At 39.6% G+C, this 17,577-nt stretch overlaps 1 protein-coding gene across 1 annotated transcript in view; it reads right to left on the bottom strand.

Moving 5' to 3' along the window:
• Positions 1 to 8,934: 8,934 nt before the first annotated feature.
• Positions 8,935 to 17,577, bottom strand: part of clca1.1 (chloride channel accessory 1 gene 1) — a 29,774-nt gene continuing 21,131 nt past the window's right edge. Inside the window, 4 exon segments of the mRNA NM_001197200.1 lie at positions 8,935 to 9,857; positions 10,229 to 10,459; positions 10,779 to 10,943; positions 13,392 to 13,662. Of these exon segments, the coding sequence (NP_001184129.1) occupies positions 9,406 to 9,857; positions 10,229 to 10,459; positions 10,779 to 10,943; positions 13,392 to 13,662 (1,119 nt within the window). The 3' untranslated portion in view covers positions 8,935 to 9,405.

A 17,577-nucleotide genomic window follows, 5' to 3' on the forward strand; every position in this document is an offset into this window, starting at 1 on the left:
CCAGTACAAGATACATGTGCTTTAGCAACCTGCATCATAGGTTGGCTCATTTTCATGTACAGGAGGAAGGTTATGATGGTTCAACCCTATGTAACTTTGGATGGTCCTTGTGAAATGTTCTACTAGGGGTATGGATTGTATATTAATTAGGTATAGGGATTCTGGCCATGGAAAATAGCACAGTGGCCCTATGACCCAAACTGAAATCTAAATGCTTTTTTATATACCGTCAGTTGATTTACAGAGAAGTACTTCCTTTGCTGTTCATTTCAAACATATATTATCTGTCTTCAAGATTCCCTGTAAACTGCAGCACTGATAGTGTTTTGCACTTTGCACACTGCCTTTTTGTCGGTAACTGACCCCATTTGTAAATAGAATTTGTATTATATATATATTTGTATTATATATTTAAATATATTTTCTAGTCAAGAACCTTAAGGTTTTCAGTGTTGGGGATAAGAGGAGGGGACCATGAGCTCCAGAATAAGTGGAAAAAATAGGAAATTCAGAATGTTCTGACCTTCTTGCTGAAGAGGCACCATGGGTTAAATATTCCTGACATTTACAGGAAAACTATAAAACAAGTATTACAAAAAAAAAGTTGTTTGTGCATTGTTATCCAAGGGGACCCTGTGGCACCATTTACTTTACAGTAAAACTGAGCCTGAATGAGGAATGGAACTAAAGGCAGAGCAAAGTATAATAAGGCAAGAACTGAAGACGTTGAACTAAACAAAGATTATAAGAATGCAATAAATGGTATTCGCAGAAAAGGTAGTGTAGACATAAACCTCCCTGACAGCTTTAATACTGCAAAGTAAAATTCTCAAATGCAAATATCATTTTAAATTATGAAAATATACATAAAATATTATACACACACAGTTCTGGAAACATCTGTATATCAGTTAGCCATAGTTAGAGAGCTTTATCATGCTCCTAGTATATGGTTAGATACTACATAGAATCTGTTATCGAGAAACCCATTACACAGAAAGCTCTGAATTACAGGAAGACCATCTGCCATAGATTCCATTTCAATCAAATAATTCATTTTTTTTTAAATCACTTCCTTTTTCTCTGTTATTATAAAAAAGTGCCTTGTACATGATATAATGAATGGCTTATTGAAAGGAAAAAAATCATTTGGGGATTATTTAATGTTTAAATGATTTGTTACTAGGCTTTAGGTATTGTGATCCAAATGATAGAAAAACTCCTTATCCAGGAAACCCCAGGTCCCAAGCATTCTAGATAACAGGACCAATACATGTAATAAACATACAGTTTGGACTCAAACTGTTCAAAAAGGAAAAAGAAAGAAAAAAAAAAACAAGGAAGAGATTAAATATAGTTAGGATCAGTTAGGAATGCAGAAATCAAACCCATGCTACAGCCAAGAATGTAATAAAGAAATAGGACTTTGTCTCTTTTGTTTCAACATGCAATTTGGGAGTATGTAAGATAAAAGACAAGGTTCCAGGCAGTGTCATTCTGTGGCTACTAAAGCAAATAAAGTGCTGTCTTGTATAAAAAAGGCAGTGACTTAAAGGGAAACGAAAGTCAAAGTCACTTGGGGGTGCCAAAATGTTAGGCACCCCCAAGTGACTTTAACCGCTTACCTTGTACCCCGGGCTGGTGCCCCTGTTAGGAGAAAACAGCACCAGCCCGGGGCACCTGGAGCGCAGCGCTTCCGTCTTCCTCGCTTCCTTTTCCTGAGTGCCAGCGGTGGGCGCATGCGCAGTAGAGTGAAAAGCCGACTTTAACATTTAAAGTTCGGCTTTTCACTCTACTGCGCATGCGCGCGCAGCGAATCAGGAAAAGGAAGCGCCGGCAGCTACCCCGGGCTGGTGCTGTTCCTTCCTCACAGGGGCACCAGCCCGGGGTAAAAGGTAGGCGGTCAAAGTCACTTGGGGGTGCCTAACATTTTGGCACCCCCAAGTGACTTTGACTTTATTTTTCCTTTAAGGGATGAATTTTGCCCCTTTATAGGTCCCTGGTAAGGCCTCACATTGAGTATGCAGCGCAGTTTTGGGCTCCAGTCCTTAAGAAGGATATTAATGAGCTGGAGAGAGTGCAGAGACTGCAACTAAACTGGTTAAGGGAATGGAAGATTTAAACTATGAGGTTAGGCATTATTTTAAAATATAAACAAGTGAGATCATTATGTAATAAAATCACTATCATATATATATCTGCCCACCAATGTAAATAATGTATATTAGTCCTACGTTTTTGCGTCAGTCTGACAAGAAACATCTACAGCTATCCTGGAAATATTGAATTGGAGTAGAGATTTCAGTTAATGCATTCGTGTAGCACTATATAAATTATTTTAAATCATAAGCATCCAGAAAACAAGGGCTCATTTACAAATGCAGCCGCAATAGCAGTTGCACAATAATAAACACAATTATTGCACATATTGATGACATTTATAAGGTGTTTGCACCTAAACATGCTCTTAACACTTGTTTGGGCCCCATTGTACTCATCTAGTATGTTCTTATGAATTGTAAGCCTGTGCACCTATTGACACAAGGGAACCACCCTGAATGTGATGGAAAATCCAGGGTTCCCACTACATGCAGTGTCAATACATGCAGGAGACTTGTGCCCATAGAATCACGTGCAGATTCAAAATTTGAGCTCAAATTTGAGCGCACTTGTGTCCAATTCATAAAAATGTCCAATTTGAGCATTAAATTGTGGGGAAAAAAGTTGCATTATGGTGAACTGTGGCAGAAATTGCGCTCTGAATGATAGCAGAATGTACATTTTATTACAATATATTAATAGCAGACAGGGGGAACAAACACCACAACAACAAAAATGAAACATGACAGAAGACACAGAAGGAAGCAGGAAACGCTGCTTGAGGAACCATAAAATAACTTATAATGGACAGCCCCATGACTCACAGCCTTACCCTTGTCTGTGGTGTTTCTTGTGCCCTTTGTCACTTACACAAATTACATTTAGATGTTTTATCTTGATCTGGTAAAACTTTACTTCTCCATGCACATCGTAGTGGAGTTGCTTATACAGAAATAGCCATAATGTCACATTCTGATAAAAGTAGAAGTTTTGTATACTGGAGCAGGAGCAGTGGCGTAACTATAGTGGAAGCAGGGTCATAGGCCCCGGAGGGCCCTACCCAACCGATCTCTTATATACCCAGTGCAAGAGGCCGGGGAGCGGGGGACATGAGCAGGTGGGAGGGTTGAGGGAGGGTCAGGTAGGTGCTTTATGAAGACCCAGACACAAAAAGAAAGCACAATTATCCACTTTCAGGTGGCCTGAGTAAGTGTTTTAGACTTGTTAATAGGGGAAGATTGATGGTTTCACAAGGATTCATATTTTCATTTTCAAACAGCCATTTAAAATGTATTCAATGCAATGCAACTTGAGTTTGAGTGAAAAATATTTTCTGTCTGTCTGTTAATCTGAAGTTCTTAAACAATACCTGTCATGAATCTGAATTTCTCTCGAATTTTGTAGCTGTCCTAGAATAGTTATGAAAAGTAAAATCTATTTTAACTAAATTATATTCATTCAGCAAAGGGGCCTTCATCCTGCTGATATTACTAGTCTTATGAGACTGCAAGGTCCCAGTTTCACGTGATGCAGAATCATAAGGATTTATTGTAGTGGAATAAAATAATATTCATTCACTAAACATTAACATGTATTATAACAGTAAATGACATTAAATTACAGCAATATTACTCACCGTGTCCTGAAGTGACAAGTACATAGGGAAACCATATAGTTGGAAATATTTATTTCATTTGCATTCAGGGTTGATATCTGCTTCTGTGAGAACAGATTGGGACTGGGAAACGTGAGATTATAACTCCAGCTTTGCTGATTGGTGTTAATGGCAGAACCTCCATTTTTCCATTATTTTTGTCCCGTGTACCTAATTTAAACATACATCCCAAGGAGGTTAGTGGATTGTTATGCATTCCATTACACACAGCAAACAGCAATAGATCTCAGTCTATCCTTTGGGTCTATACCCATGGGAGTAGACATCTGTGTTAAATGCTATGTTAAAGGGGATTTGTCATACTAAAAAAATAATTTCAAATTCTTTTCTATTGTGTTTGTCAAATTCACTTACACTATTTAAATAATATAAATCTTGTTTCCTCCAGTCTTGGAATTATACAATCATGGCAAGCAGGCAGGTGCCATTTTGTGGATATTGTAATTAAAGGAGAAGTAAAGAGTTAATCTCAAGCTGCAGGCATACCTTCAGTTCTCTCAATAGTGCCCTTAAGTCTCCCCATATTTCTCCCATTCAGAAGATCTGAAGCCAAACAGTTAGAAAAAACGCTGAGCTGGGTAGAGAAGATTCCCATAATGCAACGCACCTTCCCAGACTTGGCGACTTGGGACTGTAGGCGGCGCATGCGCACCCCCCCTAGCGTCCGGTTGCCATGGCGGCAGTGGCACAGAACAGAAGCGGCAGTGGCACAGAAGACAGCCGGCAAGCCGGTGCTGGTAGGGGGAGAGGCAAGGTGGGGAGAGGCAAGCGGCAAGCAAGTGGTGTGTGTATCTCTGTAAATCTTTCATTAGGCAAGCCAGAAATATAGCGTTTTTACATAGCAATAGTAGTACTATTTAATAGTGTGCTTAATAGATTTTGACTTTCCTTTAAGACAAACTTTGTATCGCCCCAAATTCTAGTTTATGTGCCAGAATGGAGGACCTGATGCCCACATACACATACACTGGCTACACATTTAGATGGTGAAGAGGAAGGGGGAAAGTGGATGCTGAATAGAAAGTGAAGGTAACTGTCTGCTCTGCCTCTATCCCTAAGGCATAGGGACGTGGATGGCGATATATGATTGACAGCTGGGATAGACTTACCTTAGTTTACTGCAGTCTGTATTTGCTTGCACACAGATTCGCACCCTCAGCCACTCGCCTGCCAGCCAGCCCTGATGATCACCTCTATCTGCCCACCGCTGTGCCATTCTGTCCTGCACTCCCTGAGGCAGAATGAGAGGGCACACCCAGTCCTCATTTCAGCTTAGACGCAGGGGAGCAAGGATCTCTCTGCAGCTTTATTATAATTAAATTTTTAGCAGGTAAAACGTTTTTAAAACCACATTTTACTAAAAGGGGAACATATTACCAAAAAATGAATATGATGCAATATGTCTCCTTTAACACCATGAAAGTACTAACTTCAGTGGGAAAATAAAACAGTAGCTCTGTGCGGCCACAATGTACAGGGAAAAAAGCTGAAGATGGATGCAGGTCCATTTACATGCCGCTCTCCATAGCTGCTATAATACAGTAAAACAAGAAAAATCCACACTCCTTCTTCTAAAAAAAAAAAGTCCTTTATTGCGTTAAGTATAAAAACATGTGTGGCTACTGTGAAGCAAACAGCCAGGCGTGTTTCAGGAAAAACCCTTAACCATAGGCTTCAGTGGGTACAGAAGATCTAAACTTTCTCAACAATTAAGGTAACAATCCCTATAATTTATAAGACCTTGTCATTATCACACGGAAAGGAGAAGCACCTGATTCCCTTTTTTCAAAAATACCACTACCCACCCCCCAGACCAGACCTGTTTAAAGTTCCATACATTTCTTAAGCAGCCCTGGCAATGTGAATGGTTGACATAGTAATAAGTGTTTCAATCTGGCCTTTTAATTAACATATTCCTCTAAAATTTATATTGGCAGAGCAGGAAGACTTGGCCACAGAGCAACAGCTATAACTTCAACAAGTACAACTGCAGGTTCCACTGGGACCTGGGGAAGAAAGTGCAGCCCAAGTTACATATTGCCTTGTTATGTCACATGTGTTGATGGACTTTTTTGAAATATATTGTTCTATGGTCTTTAAAATATGTTATTTCTTGTTTTAAATGTAACCACAAGATGGCGATAGCACACAAATTGCATTAAAGGAAAAGTAACACTAAAATTTTTTAAGTAAAAAATCAATTCTACCCTGCCCCAATAATTGCCCTATTCTGCACACCATTTATTATTTTGAATGCTTTATTAGAAAATACCTGCTAAAACTTGGCTTCCGGTCATTTGAAATAGGACGATAAGGCGATGCAGGGCAGAATCCTCTATGCGACGATCGATTGATCGATCCTAGCCTTTCTTCTGTATAGGAAGGAGTCGATCAACGCATGGTGGATTTGGCCCTGCATCGCTGTATCGCCCTATTTCAAATGAAATGAATTTTTTAGTGTTACTTTTCCTTTAAAGAGCTCCCATATGGGACACAGGCCTTTGGGTGGTAGTACCCAAAACGCGCACGGCAATAAGGCTCTAATGTTTTTAATTTGGGGTTCCAAATGTTAGGCACCCCAGTGATTGCAATCACTTACCTGATATCCCTGGCTGGTACTCCTGTCCTGGGCATATGATTTAAAAACAGACATGGTAGGAAAGAGAGGGAAGCAATATTAAGGATATGTTCAACATAAACTTTTAATATCTCAAATTAAATATTACCATTGTAATCCAGCTTAGAACTGGAAATATATACACTAGTTTATTCTGTATACTGATCCTTCAACCTGCCTTTGTATTCATAAAGTGCCTTTATGAATACAGGTATTGGACCTGTTATCCAGAATGCATGGGACCTGGGGTTTTCCGGATAAGGGATATTTGGGAATTTGGATCTCCATAACTTAAGTCTGCTAAAAATCATTTAAATATTGAATGAACCCAATAGGATTGTTTTGCCCCCAATAAGGACTAATTATATCTTAGTTGGGATCAAGTACAAGGTACAGTTTTATTAATACAGAGAAAAAGGAAATCATTTTCAAAAAATAGAATTATTTGCTTATAATGGAGTCTATGGGAGATTGCCTTTCCGTAATTCGAACTTTCTGGATAACGGGTTTCCAGATAAGAGATCCCATACCTGTATTATATTTCATATTAATATGAAATATTACACTGCAAGTAGCACAAACCTGCAGGAACTTACCAGGAGTACAGTTATCTTATAATATATACATTGCTTACAGAAATACAATCTGTACAACTACTGTACAATGATTTACAGGGGAATGTCACCTTTTCATTCACTTCTATAATTTAGAAAAAGCTACTTTAGCATACTTTTTACTTTCTGCCTAATTCCAACCAGCAACTGAAGATGCTATCCGGATTTCGGATCACTGACCCTGTCACTAAAATTATGTGATGGTTCTGTTTTATTGTTAGGCCCTGAATACAGCTCAGCTCTGCCATCAAGTTAGAACTTGCTTTTCTATTATTCAGAGCTGTATAAACCAAACTAAACCCATAGCTGCAAACTCATTTATACTACAATATCCATGGAATTTTCATTGTGCTGGTTTGTGCTGGTTTTTGATGGATTCAGCGGATTTTGTGATGCTTTACCCCAAAGCACTTTGGTTTGCTTTTAGCCCAAATACAACCATTATTTGATGGTAATATTTTATGAAGGCGCTGTTATTAAATGTGTTAAGAGCACTGATTTACTGACATAGGTACAATATTACACAAGTGCATTTTCCAGTAGGAACTAATCAGATCTTTGATTTCATTTTCTAAATTTGTGTATTAAATAGTGTTCAGAACTAACTACTGGTTGGTTGCTTTTGGAAACTACACATGCACACTACACGATTTAGTCATGCTCATGAAGCAGTAACAATGTTTTATAATTGGTTGAGTCAGAGAATGGTATATAATGAACTTTCCTGTCTACATGATGAGAAAGATTAAAATATAGCTTTTTAAAAGAACAGTAACACCAAAAAATGAAAGTGTATAAAAGTAATTAATATATTATGCACCGATTGCCCTGCACTGGTAAAAGCTATGTGTTTGCCTCAGAAACCCTACTATAATTTATTACAAAGCTGCTGTGTAGCCATGAGGGCAGCCATTGAAATTGAAAAAAGGAGGAAAGGCACAGGTTACATAGTAGATTACCAGGCCCCGATTTGTGGCAAGGCCATATAGGCCCGGGCCTAGGGCGGCACAAATTGAGGAGCTCTTGTATTCTACAGAGCTTATCTGTTATCAGTTATGTAACCTGTGCCTTTTCTCCTTTTTTCTGAAGCAAACACACAGCATTTACCAGTGTATGGTAATGATACATTTTCATTTTTTGGTATTACTGTCCCATTTAAAGGACCCAATGTAATAAATGGGCTTGATGAAAATATACTACAATAAAACTATGCCAACACATTCCTGAGTGACAGTAAGCCATGTATCATCTGGAGATACAGTAGCTTTCACTGACAAAGGCTTACTCCTGTCTGAACTTTGAAGACATTCTGTCTATAATCATCCAAATCAAGGAACACCACGAGGTACCATTAAAATAGTTCCAGTGCATAGTATCATATATTCTGTAAGGCATTTACAGATGCTAAAAATAGGTGCACAAAATAAAGTCTGCAAAACTCATGGGAAACTTGTATTCAAGGTTTCTATTTGCTGTGCAGCATAGATACTCATGCATCTCTGAACACAATGAAAGATAGCTCATCTGGTCATAAAATAGACATTCCCTTTCAACATGTCATTTTCACTTGAAGTCCAAAGGGCCTTATATATCAGAGCACAACCATATAATCTTCCTTTTCAATGTTCTTTCTAGTGGATAGAACTTGATAAATTGATCTACTTAAGTCTTTCACTGATATCTGATCAGTTTATTCCTAACTCTTTCTCTGTTGTATCCTGCAGTGATTAGTTACACAGCAGAGAATTGGGTCTTTTCCTCCACCATTGCCCCTGTTTTATTATGCCTTATCTTTGCCACTGTTCTCTGTGAAAGTCCAAAGGCTGTACCTTTTATTGCTGGTCTTCTAACTGGATAACCTGCATATTCATTTATAAAGAGGCAATATACCACCTTGTTCCACAGAAGCCAATGCAATCTAAAGCATGTAGACTTTTTTCTAAAGGTATTTTATTTTTTTGTTACATAAAACCATACATACATGCATTGCATCAATTTGAATGGTACAATTGCACTAATACACAACAAAATCAACATGAGATTCGCACAATCGGCATAGATTCCCTTGAATTCCACTGAGTGGTGATACTGCCTTATTTCGAGCATAATAAGGCAAGATGGCTGGGTCATACCAAGGTCCCTTAATTTTGTCAACTTTTGCCCAATTTACATATTCCTCATAAGTTAACTTAATCAATTGCAGAGAACCATTAACCATTTGCCACCAGAAGTCCAATGTAGGAGAGGCACTACCGACCCTTTGCAATATAACCGCCTTCTTGGTGTATAAAATGAGTGAACAAAGCCTGGCTCTGGCTGCAATAGTAGCTATTCATTTATTAATTCATCTTTTGTGTTTAATATTGCCAAATGTTATTTTCTGTAATACTGTATTTTGTTTACAGTTTCATTTCTGGGTTATGTTTCTTCTTGTCACAGCATCTCACAGCACACACAGTAATGCTTATAATAATACAAATAACAATGACAGATGAACAAACTATCAGCGACAGGGATGTTATGTCCAGGCTCCCAGAACTGCCATTTGAGGGTGGAACTGTATTAGGAACTGTAGTAGGAACTGTAGTAGGAGCAGGAGTTGGAGGAATAAGCAGAGCCGCTTGTGCTATGTTTGACAGATCTGATTTCTGTGCAACTTTATCAAAAGCAATGAGAGCAAAATAAAGGATGGTGCCATTTTCTATTGTTATCTCATCTGGAACAAATGTAAATGATTCACTGGATCCAGCGATCTGTGGTGTTAGACTGGAAGTGTTGACTGCTATAGAATTGTCAAAATTGTTCCTGAGCTCACTGGGATTTGTGCTCATTCTAAAGTCGTATCCTGAAACTGAAATATGGAAATTTGATTAAACCTCCAGTCATATTAATAAATGAATGTTTCTGCTGTGTAAAGAAACAGAACTCAGTAACAGATGTTCCTGTTCTGTTGCTTCTGGTTTTAGAAAAAATAGAGAATGAATAACTCAAAGCAACCATTGCATTAATTATTCTACCTGCAGCGGCTTTAAAAAAGGGGTCAATAATTGTTTTTTATGGATTACTGTTCGTGGGCAAATTTGCCCAGTGTTGATAAATTAGCCTTAGTGAGTTATACTATAGATACTCAATTCACAATGCCCAATATTCATAACTATCAATTGCCTTTCCTTGTCCTTAAAATACAGTTTTTAAAAAAATATAAGAAATCCAGTTACATACCAGTTCCCTGGTCCAGGTCATCCCCAGTTGCTGTCCAGGTCAACACAACTGTACCCTCTTCTATTTTTGCCTCCAAGTCAGTTACTTTCTCAGGTTTATATAAGTCTGGCTGAGGACCTGAAGGTAAATTAGATACTACAAAAGAGCCACCGGAAGCTGTTCTGCTGAATTCCCCCAGATTAAGGTCCTCATCATTAATAACTGGTCGTGATGGGTTCAATGTTATCTGCCCTAAAGAAAAAAGACAAAGAATTCTGAAAATGTTTTCAGCAAAATGATTTTGTAAAACATCAGTAAAAGATTTGATTTTGAGTGCAACATCCTGTAGAAAAATGGCAGTAATAAGCTCTTTATGAGAATCACAATACATAAGTGCTAATATATTTGCTCTAGAATATAACATTCAACATCCAAATTCTTGCACCTTTTTAAAAAACTGTTATACCCTTTAAAAGTTACATGTGCAAATCCAAAATTTCAGAGAATACATAGAGAAATTAAAAAATAGTATTGTTCATTAGGGAAATCAATAAAAAAAAGTTCTCATTACCATTCTCCAAATAACCGGGAATATAAAGAGCTCGGCCCCTTGGCAGTGCCAGTCGGCTTTTTTTGTTGCTGTTTTCCACTCGCACTTTTAAACCATATCTTCCATTTCCTTGAAATGCTGTGTAATATCTTGAGTAGATTCCATCGTTTCTTACAATATCAGCACCTTGAAAGAGCAAAGACAAAAATTACTTTGTACATTGTGTGTGAAGATATAAATAAACAGGGTTTTAATTGTGTGATCTTGGCTTTTGGGCTACAAAATATCAAGCAAGGAATGAGGTATAGATAAGAATGTAGGAATCCAATTTTGTAAATGGATGTTTCTATTTATTTATATAGTACTACTATATACTGTACCTAGCACTGTATATTGTTAGAGTACAGTTATAGTGCAAACAAGTAGCAAAACATTGCATCAAATGAAAATAAACAGACATACTGATTAAGAGACATGTTATAAGACACAGGAGGATGGAGGTTCCTGACCCATAGAACTTATCTTATCTAAGAAGCATTTATCTTATCTTACTTATCTAAGTAGATTGAAGAATTTTATCAAGGCAAATCGAGGCAAATGTAATGTACCTATACATAAATGCACAGTACACACACACATATTTATTTAAAGTGCAGCTAAATGTTACATGTATGAGATAAACACATTCATATTTTCCTGAAGCATTCTGCTAGAGGCTAAAGCACTGTTTCTTAACCTTGGATTGGATTCCCAGCTGCTTTTTTATAACTAGCATTTTTTCAACATAGAATTAAAGGACAGGGCATACTAATTGTAGTGAAATTGTAGTTCTGAATCATTTAGGACCCAAGCTTAAGAAAAAGGGAGACTAGAGAATTCATACTTCCATGTGAAGAGTCCTCAGAAAGAAAATATCTCATGGCTCATAAATGGGCATCTAACCACTGTTTCTGGCTTAGTGGAGACGTGCAGCCTGACCTATAATTAACTTGTTGCCTAATATACAGCCAGAATGGTTACATTATTAGCAATTCAGTCTTCTGCCTCTTTACAGAACCAGTGATTGTGTCCTCACAGTTCCCGCTTACTGAAACTTACCATGTTTTGGCTGTAAGAAAAGAAAAACACAACTTGGCTTTCTAATGCAGGGGTCTTTTCTGTACCAAAAACCTTCCTTCTGTTTATTTCTGGACCCTACTACTATTACCCTCATTGTCTTGTAGATTGTAAGCTCTTTTGGGCAGGGCTTTCTTCACCTCTTGTATCGGTTATTGACTGCTTTATATATTACTCTGTATGTCCAATGTATGAAACCCACTTATTGTACAGCGCTGCGGAATATGTTGGCGCTTTATAAATAAATGTTAATAATAATAAAAATTGTACACTTAGGGGCCGATTCATTAAAACACGAGTTCGAATCCCGAATGGGAAAAATTTGGATTGGATACGATAATTTCTGAAGATCGCGACTTTTTCGTATTGAACGATCGTAAACGGCGGGAAAACCTTTCCGAATTTGATCCTTCTGTGCATGATTTTGGAAGCCTCCTAAAGGAATAAATGGCACTCTGCAGCGATGAAAAATTTGCGGAAGATACGAAAAAGTCGCGATGGCAACGAAATTGTCGCAAAAAAAACGCATTCGGAGCGTTCGTGCCTTAGTAAATCTCCCCCTTACTGTTCACTTGCACCTAACTTGCCTGCTATCCTCAACCTTTTCACCTGAATAACTCACACATACATGAGCCCTCATTGTTTTCCAAATTTCCCTTTTTCTAGTTGATACTTTTTCTTTTGTTCACCATTGCTACCTTTGTTACAGCACTTTCTGTACCTTTCTTTCCCAGATCATCTCTGTTATCCCAGTCTTTTTTTTAAATTGATTGTAAGTTAGAAGCCAGCAGGTATTTAAGTTAGAATATCACATGTATTACAAGCAGGCCATATCCTCCATACTGCACAAATATTATTGCAAGACATTATACTAAATTATACATAGCGTAGGATTATGAAAGACATTGATAACTAGTTATTGACTAATACTATAAAGTACCAGCCGTGCAAGGCAGAAGTGCTACCCACTGTGCCATTGTGCTGCCCATTTACTTACGCTTGTATTTTTATCATTTTAAAACTCATGGATTTTACTATTTAAAACTCAAAAAATGTATGATTTGTTAAGAGAAAATAACCATGAAAAAAAAGACAAAACTAAAAGCAGCTAAAAGCTGTAGAGGTCATATAGAAGCCAATTGGATCTGTCCTAGGCAAATTGTAACATCCTTTATTTAATTTGTAGCTTAAGAGGCTTAATAGTTTTTTTGGGGGGGCGTAGTCCACAAAGATTCATAGGAAAACCATGAAAAATGTGTGGTTTTCGTGTTCTTTTTGTTGTGCATTTTAATTTAGTTATGCTTTTTCAGTTCAGATATTTAAATAAATGACTAAGCATTCATGGTTTAGTGGAAATTAGTTTATTTGTGGTATAAAAAATCCGAATCCACTTAAATCCGAATCCACTTAAATCCGAATGTTGATAAATCTGCCCCTAAGTGTCAGTGCACAATTGTACACCAAATTTAATGTGTCAGAACAATACACACGTACATGTGGCTTTGAGATTTACATTACCTGCTCCGTTGTCCCAGAGTTCTAAAGTGACTGGATTTCCATTTACTGGCTCAATAATGGCTGTTACATTGGCGCCTATGACAGGCAATAGTCCTTGATTTACTGATGCATAGACAACCATTGGCTCTTTCAAGTTATTTGTATTTTGATTCATATGAGCATTCACTGTAATTGGAGGTACATTTTCATCCGCTGCTGTAGATGTCACCACAAAGCCTATGGCCTGATTTGCTGTGTGAGTATTGCACAGGTTGTACTGCCAAGCTCCTCTCTAGTAAAACAACAATGATAAAACAGTGAAAATGCATAATCCTGGAAAACACCTGATATGATGTTTACAATTTCACAAGTCATGTCCTATCTCTAAAACAGTAAGGTGCAAATTATCCCTAAGTATTATTTTAACTTTTTGAGTATTGTAATGTCTTATATACAAAGAAGAAGATAAGAAAATTTGTTTTTCATTTGTTGTAGCCCATTAATGTGGTAAAATCTGCCCAGGTGCAGTAGCCCATAGCAACAAGATTTTTAATTTCAAACAAAGACCCGGGGTGGACTAGCAATCTGTGGATTCTGGAAAATGCCAGAGGACCTGTTGTAAGATGCAGGGTCACTCCTGCCATGAGGAAAAGTAAGAACCTTGCCTCATGCTGCAGTGAGCGGCAGTTATCAGGGGTGGCAAAAAGCTGTCCCTGTAACTTTAAGAGCCAAATTTATTTTAAAAACAAAATTTCAGCTCTACTAGTGAAGAGAGCACAATAGCATGTTTTGCACTAGCAATTCAGCCCCCTGTGGACCTGCTCCAATGCTAAAGTTGTAAAAGCGGAGGCAGCAGCCCCAGGATCGCCACTTGTAAGATGCCTCAGACACTTAAAGGAACATTAACACCAAAAAATGAAAGTGTTTTAAAGTAATTAAAATATAATGTACAGTTGCCCTGCGCTGGTAAAACTGGTAAGTTTGCAACAGAAACGCTACTATAGTTTATATATAATAAGCTGTTGCGTAGCCATGGGGGCAGCCATTGAAGCTGGGAAAAAGGAGAAAAGGCATAGGCACATAGCAGATAACAGATAAGCTTTGTAGAATATAATGGGGTTTTATCTGTTATCTGCTAAGTAACCTGTGCCTTTTCTCCTGTAAATGGCTGCCCCCGGGGCTACACAGAAGCTTTATTATATAAACCAGTGCTGTCCAACTTCTGCGGTGCTGAGGGCCGGAATTTCTCTAGCATACATGGTGGAGGGCCGCTAATGGAAACCAGTTTTGGCCACTCCCCTTTTTTTGAACCACACCCACTTCAAACCAAACCCATTTTATCACAATGGTGGTAGTGCAGCAAAAACCCAAATGTGTGGTCCTCATTGCGCGGATATACACAGTTATTCATATATGAAAGAATTATATTATGTCATATTAAGACACACCCTTAAATCCATATGCCTCCTCCTCCCCTGTGGATAGCACAGCAACCCCCAGCAACATAACTACACACCTTAGGGACCATTTAATGGCTGTTTCCAACTACTAACAAACTCCCAGAACACACCCCTGCCAGGTTCACCTCTCACAGGCAGCATAGGGCAGGCAGAGTATGGCACACACAGGCAGCACTCTGTCTCCCTTCTGCTGCCTATGTGTGCCATACTCTACATGCCCTATGCTGCCTGTGTGTGCCATACTCTGCCTACCCTATGCTGACTGTGTGTTCCATACCTTCGTGCCCTATACTGCCTATGTGCCATACTTTGCCTCCCCTATGCTGTCTGTGTGTGCCATATACACAGGCAGCATAGTTAAACATAGTTAAACAGCATAGTAAGACATAGTTAAACAATGTGGGTGATTACAGCCTGAGCCTGAGGTGTGAACACTGCAGGGGGTGAACAATGCAGAAACTAAAAGGTGTGAAAAACACAGGGGATTACATGTTTAAACAATACAGGGGGATTACAGCCTGAATCTGAGGTGAGAACCATGCAGGGGGGCAGTTAATCTCAGTACTGATACCATTTAAAGCTTACACAAAGGTAAACCATCAAAGCAGCCAGACAGGTGGGGGGCCACACAGAGGGGGGTCACGGGCCGCATGCGGCCCGCGGGCCGCCAGTTGGACAGCACTGATATAAACTATAGTAGTCTTTCTAAAGGTGGCCATACACGGGCCGACTATAGCTGCCGATATCGGTCCCTTGGACCGATTCGGCAGCTAATCGGCCCGTGTATGGGGAGAGCAGATCGGCCTGGCCGACCAATATCTGGCCTGAAATTGGCCAGATCTCGATCGGCCAGGTTAGAAAATCTGGTCGGATCGGGGACCGCATCGGCTCGTTGATGCGGTCCCCGATCCGACTGCCCCATTGCCGCCCACATAATCCGATCGTCTGGCCCCAGGGCCAAACGATCGGATTATTATTTTTTTTACCTAAATGCTCCCCGATATCGCCCACCCGTAGGTGGGGATATCGGGGGAAGATCCGCTCGCTTGGCGACATCGCCAAGCGAGCGGATCTGCTCGTGTATGGCCACCTTAAGGGAAACACACCAGTTGTACCAGTACAGGGCAGCATTACATTATATAGTAATTACTTTTATACACTTTCATTTTTTGGTGTTACTGTCCCTTTAAGGTGGCCATACACGCACCGATAATATCGTACGAAACCTCGTTTCGTACGATATTCGGTGCGTGTATGGTATGTCGGCGAGTTGACCGATATCGCAGGAAGCTGCTGATATCGGCCGACTCGGCGATCGGACCAGTTTGAAAATTTTGATCGGGCGCCATAGAAGGCGCCTGACCAAAATCTCCCTTCAGCGCGGAATCGGCAGAAGGAGGTAGAAATCCTATTGTTTCTACCTCCTTACCTGCCGATTCAGCCCTGAATGTTGTGTTGCGGATCTGACGATGTTTCGTGCGACCGATGGACGCACGAAACATCGTCAGATCGCCACTTGTATGGCCAGCTTTAGGGGCCCATTCATAAAAGTACAAATTTTCGCTAATTAAAAGCACAACTGAAAAACATTTGTAGTAACCACAATAATTTCTGATGTGCGTAACTTGCACGAAAATTTGTGTCGCGGTTGTACGAAAATATTGTGGTTGCGATCCGAAAACGGCGCAAAAACCTTTCTGGCTTTGAAAATTCAATGCATGATTTTGGAAGCCTCCCATAGGACTCAATGGCACTCTGCAGCTCCAACCTGGCCCAAGGAAAGCCTCCCATAGGACTCAATGGCACTCTGCAGCTCCAACCTGGCCCAAGGAAAGCCTCCCATAGGGCTCAATGGCACTCTGCAGCTCCAACCTGGCCCAAGGAAAGCCTCCCATAGGACTCAATGGCACTCTGCAGCTCCAACCTGGCCCAAGGAAAGCCTCCCATAGGGCTCAATGGCACTCTGCAGCTCCAACCTGGCCCAAGGAAAGTCTCCCATAGGGCTCAATGGCACTCTGCAGCTCCAACCTGGCCCAAGGAAAGTCTCCCATAGGGCTCAATGGCACTCTGCAGCTCCAACCCGGCCCAAGGAAAGCCTCCCATAGGGCTCAATGGTACTCTGCAGCTCCAACCTGGCCCAAGGAAAGTCTCCCATAGGGCTCAATGGCACTCTGCAGCTCCAACCCGGCCCAAGGAAAGCCTCCCATAGGGCTCAATGGTACTCTGCAGCTCCAACCTGGCCCAAGGAAAGTCTCCCATAGGGCTCAATGGCACTCTGCAGCTCCAACCTGGCCCAAGGAAAGTCTCCCATAGGACTCAATGGCACTCTGCAGCTCCAACCTGGCCCAAGGAAAGTCACGATACCGAAGCTTGAATGAATTTCGAAATGTTCGTAGTCATTGCAAAAAATATGATTTTTTCGTGCAAATTAATGCAAACCTCGAAAAAGTTGTGTAATTTTAACAATATTATTGTGGTCAGTACAAAAAGTTCTAAAAATTAGAAAAAATATGTTTTTTTCTGAAAAAAATATTTTGAATCCCAGTCCAGACCTGCACAAGACCAGTAAATACTGTTTGCTGATTTGTTGGTATGGGCTATTAGATAGAGAATCTCTCAGCATTGCTCATGATGCACAATAATAATAATACAATAAGTATAAATTCACAAGAATATAATTTGGGGAGAGTGTAAACTGTAAATTATCCTCCAGCTTTTTAATTCTGTTTTCACTCTCCCTCAGATTT

Source organism: Xenopus tropicalis, chromosome 4 (assembly GCF_000004195.4).
Source record: "Xenopus tropicalis strain Nigerian chromosome 4, UCB_Xtro_10.0, whole genome shotgun sequence".
In the NCBI taxonomy this organism is placed as follows: domain Eukaryota; kingdom Metazoa; phylum Chordata; class Amphibia; order Anura; family Pipidae; genus Xenopus; species Xenopus tropicalis.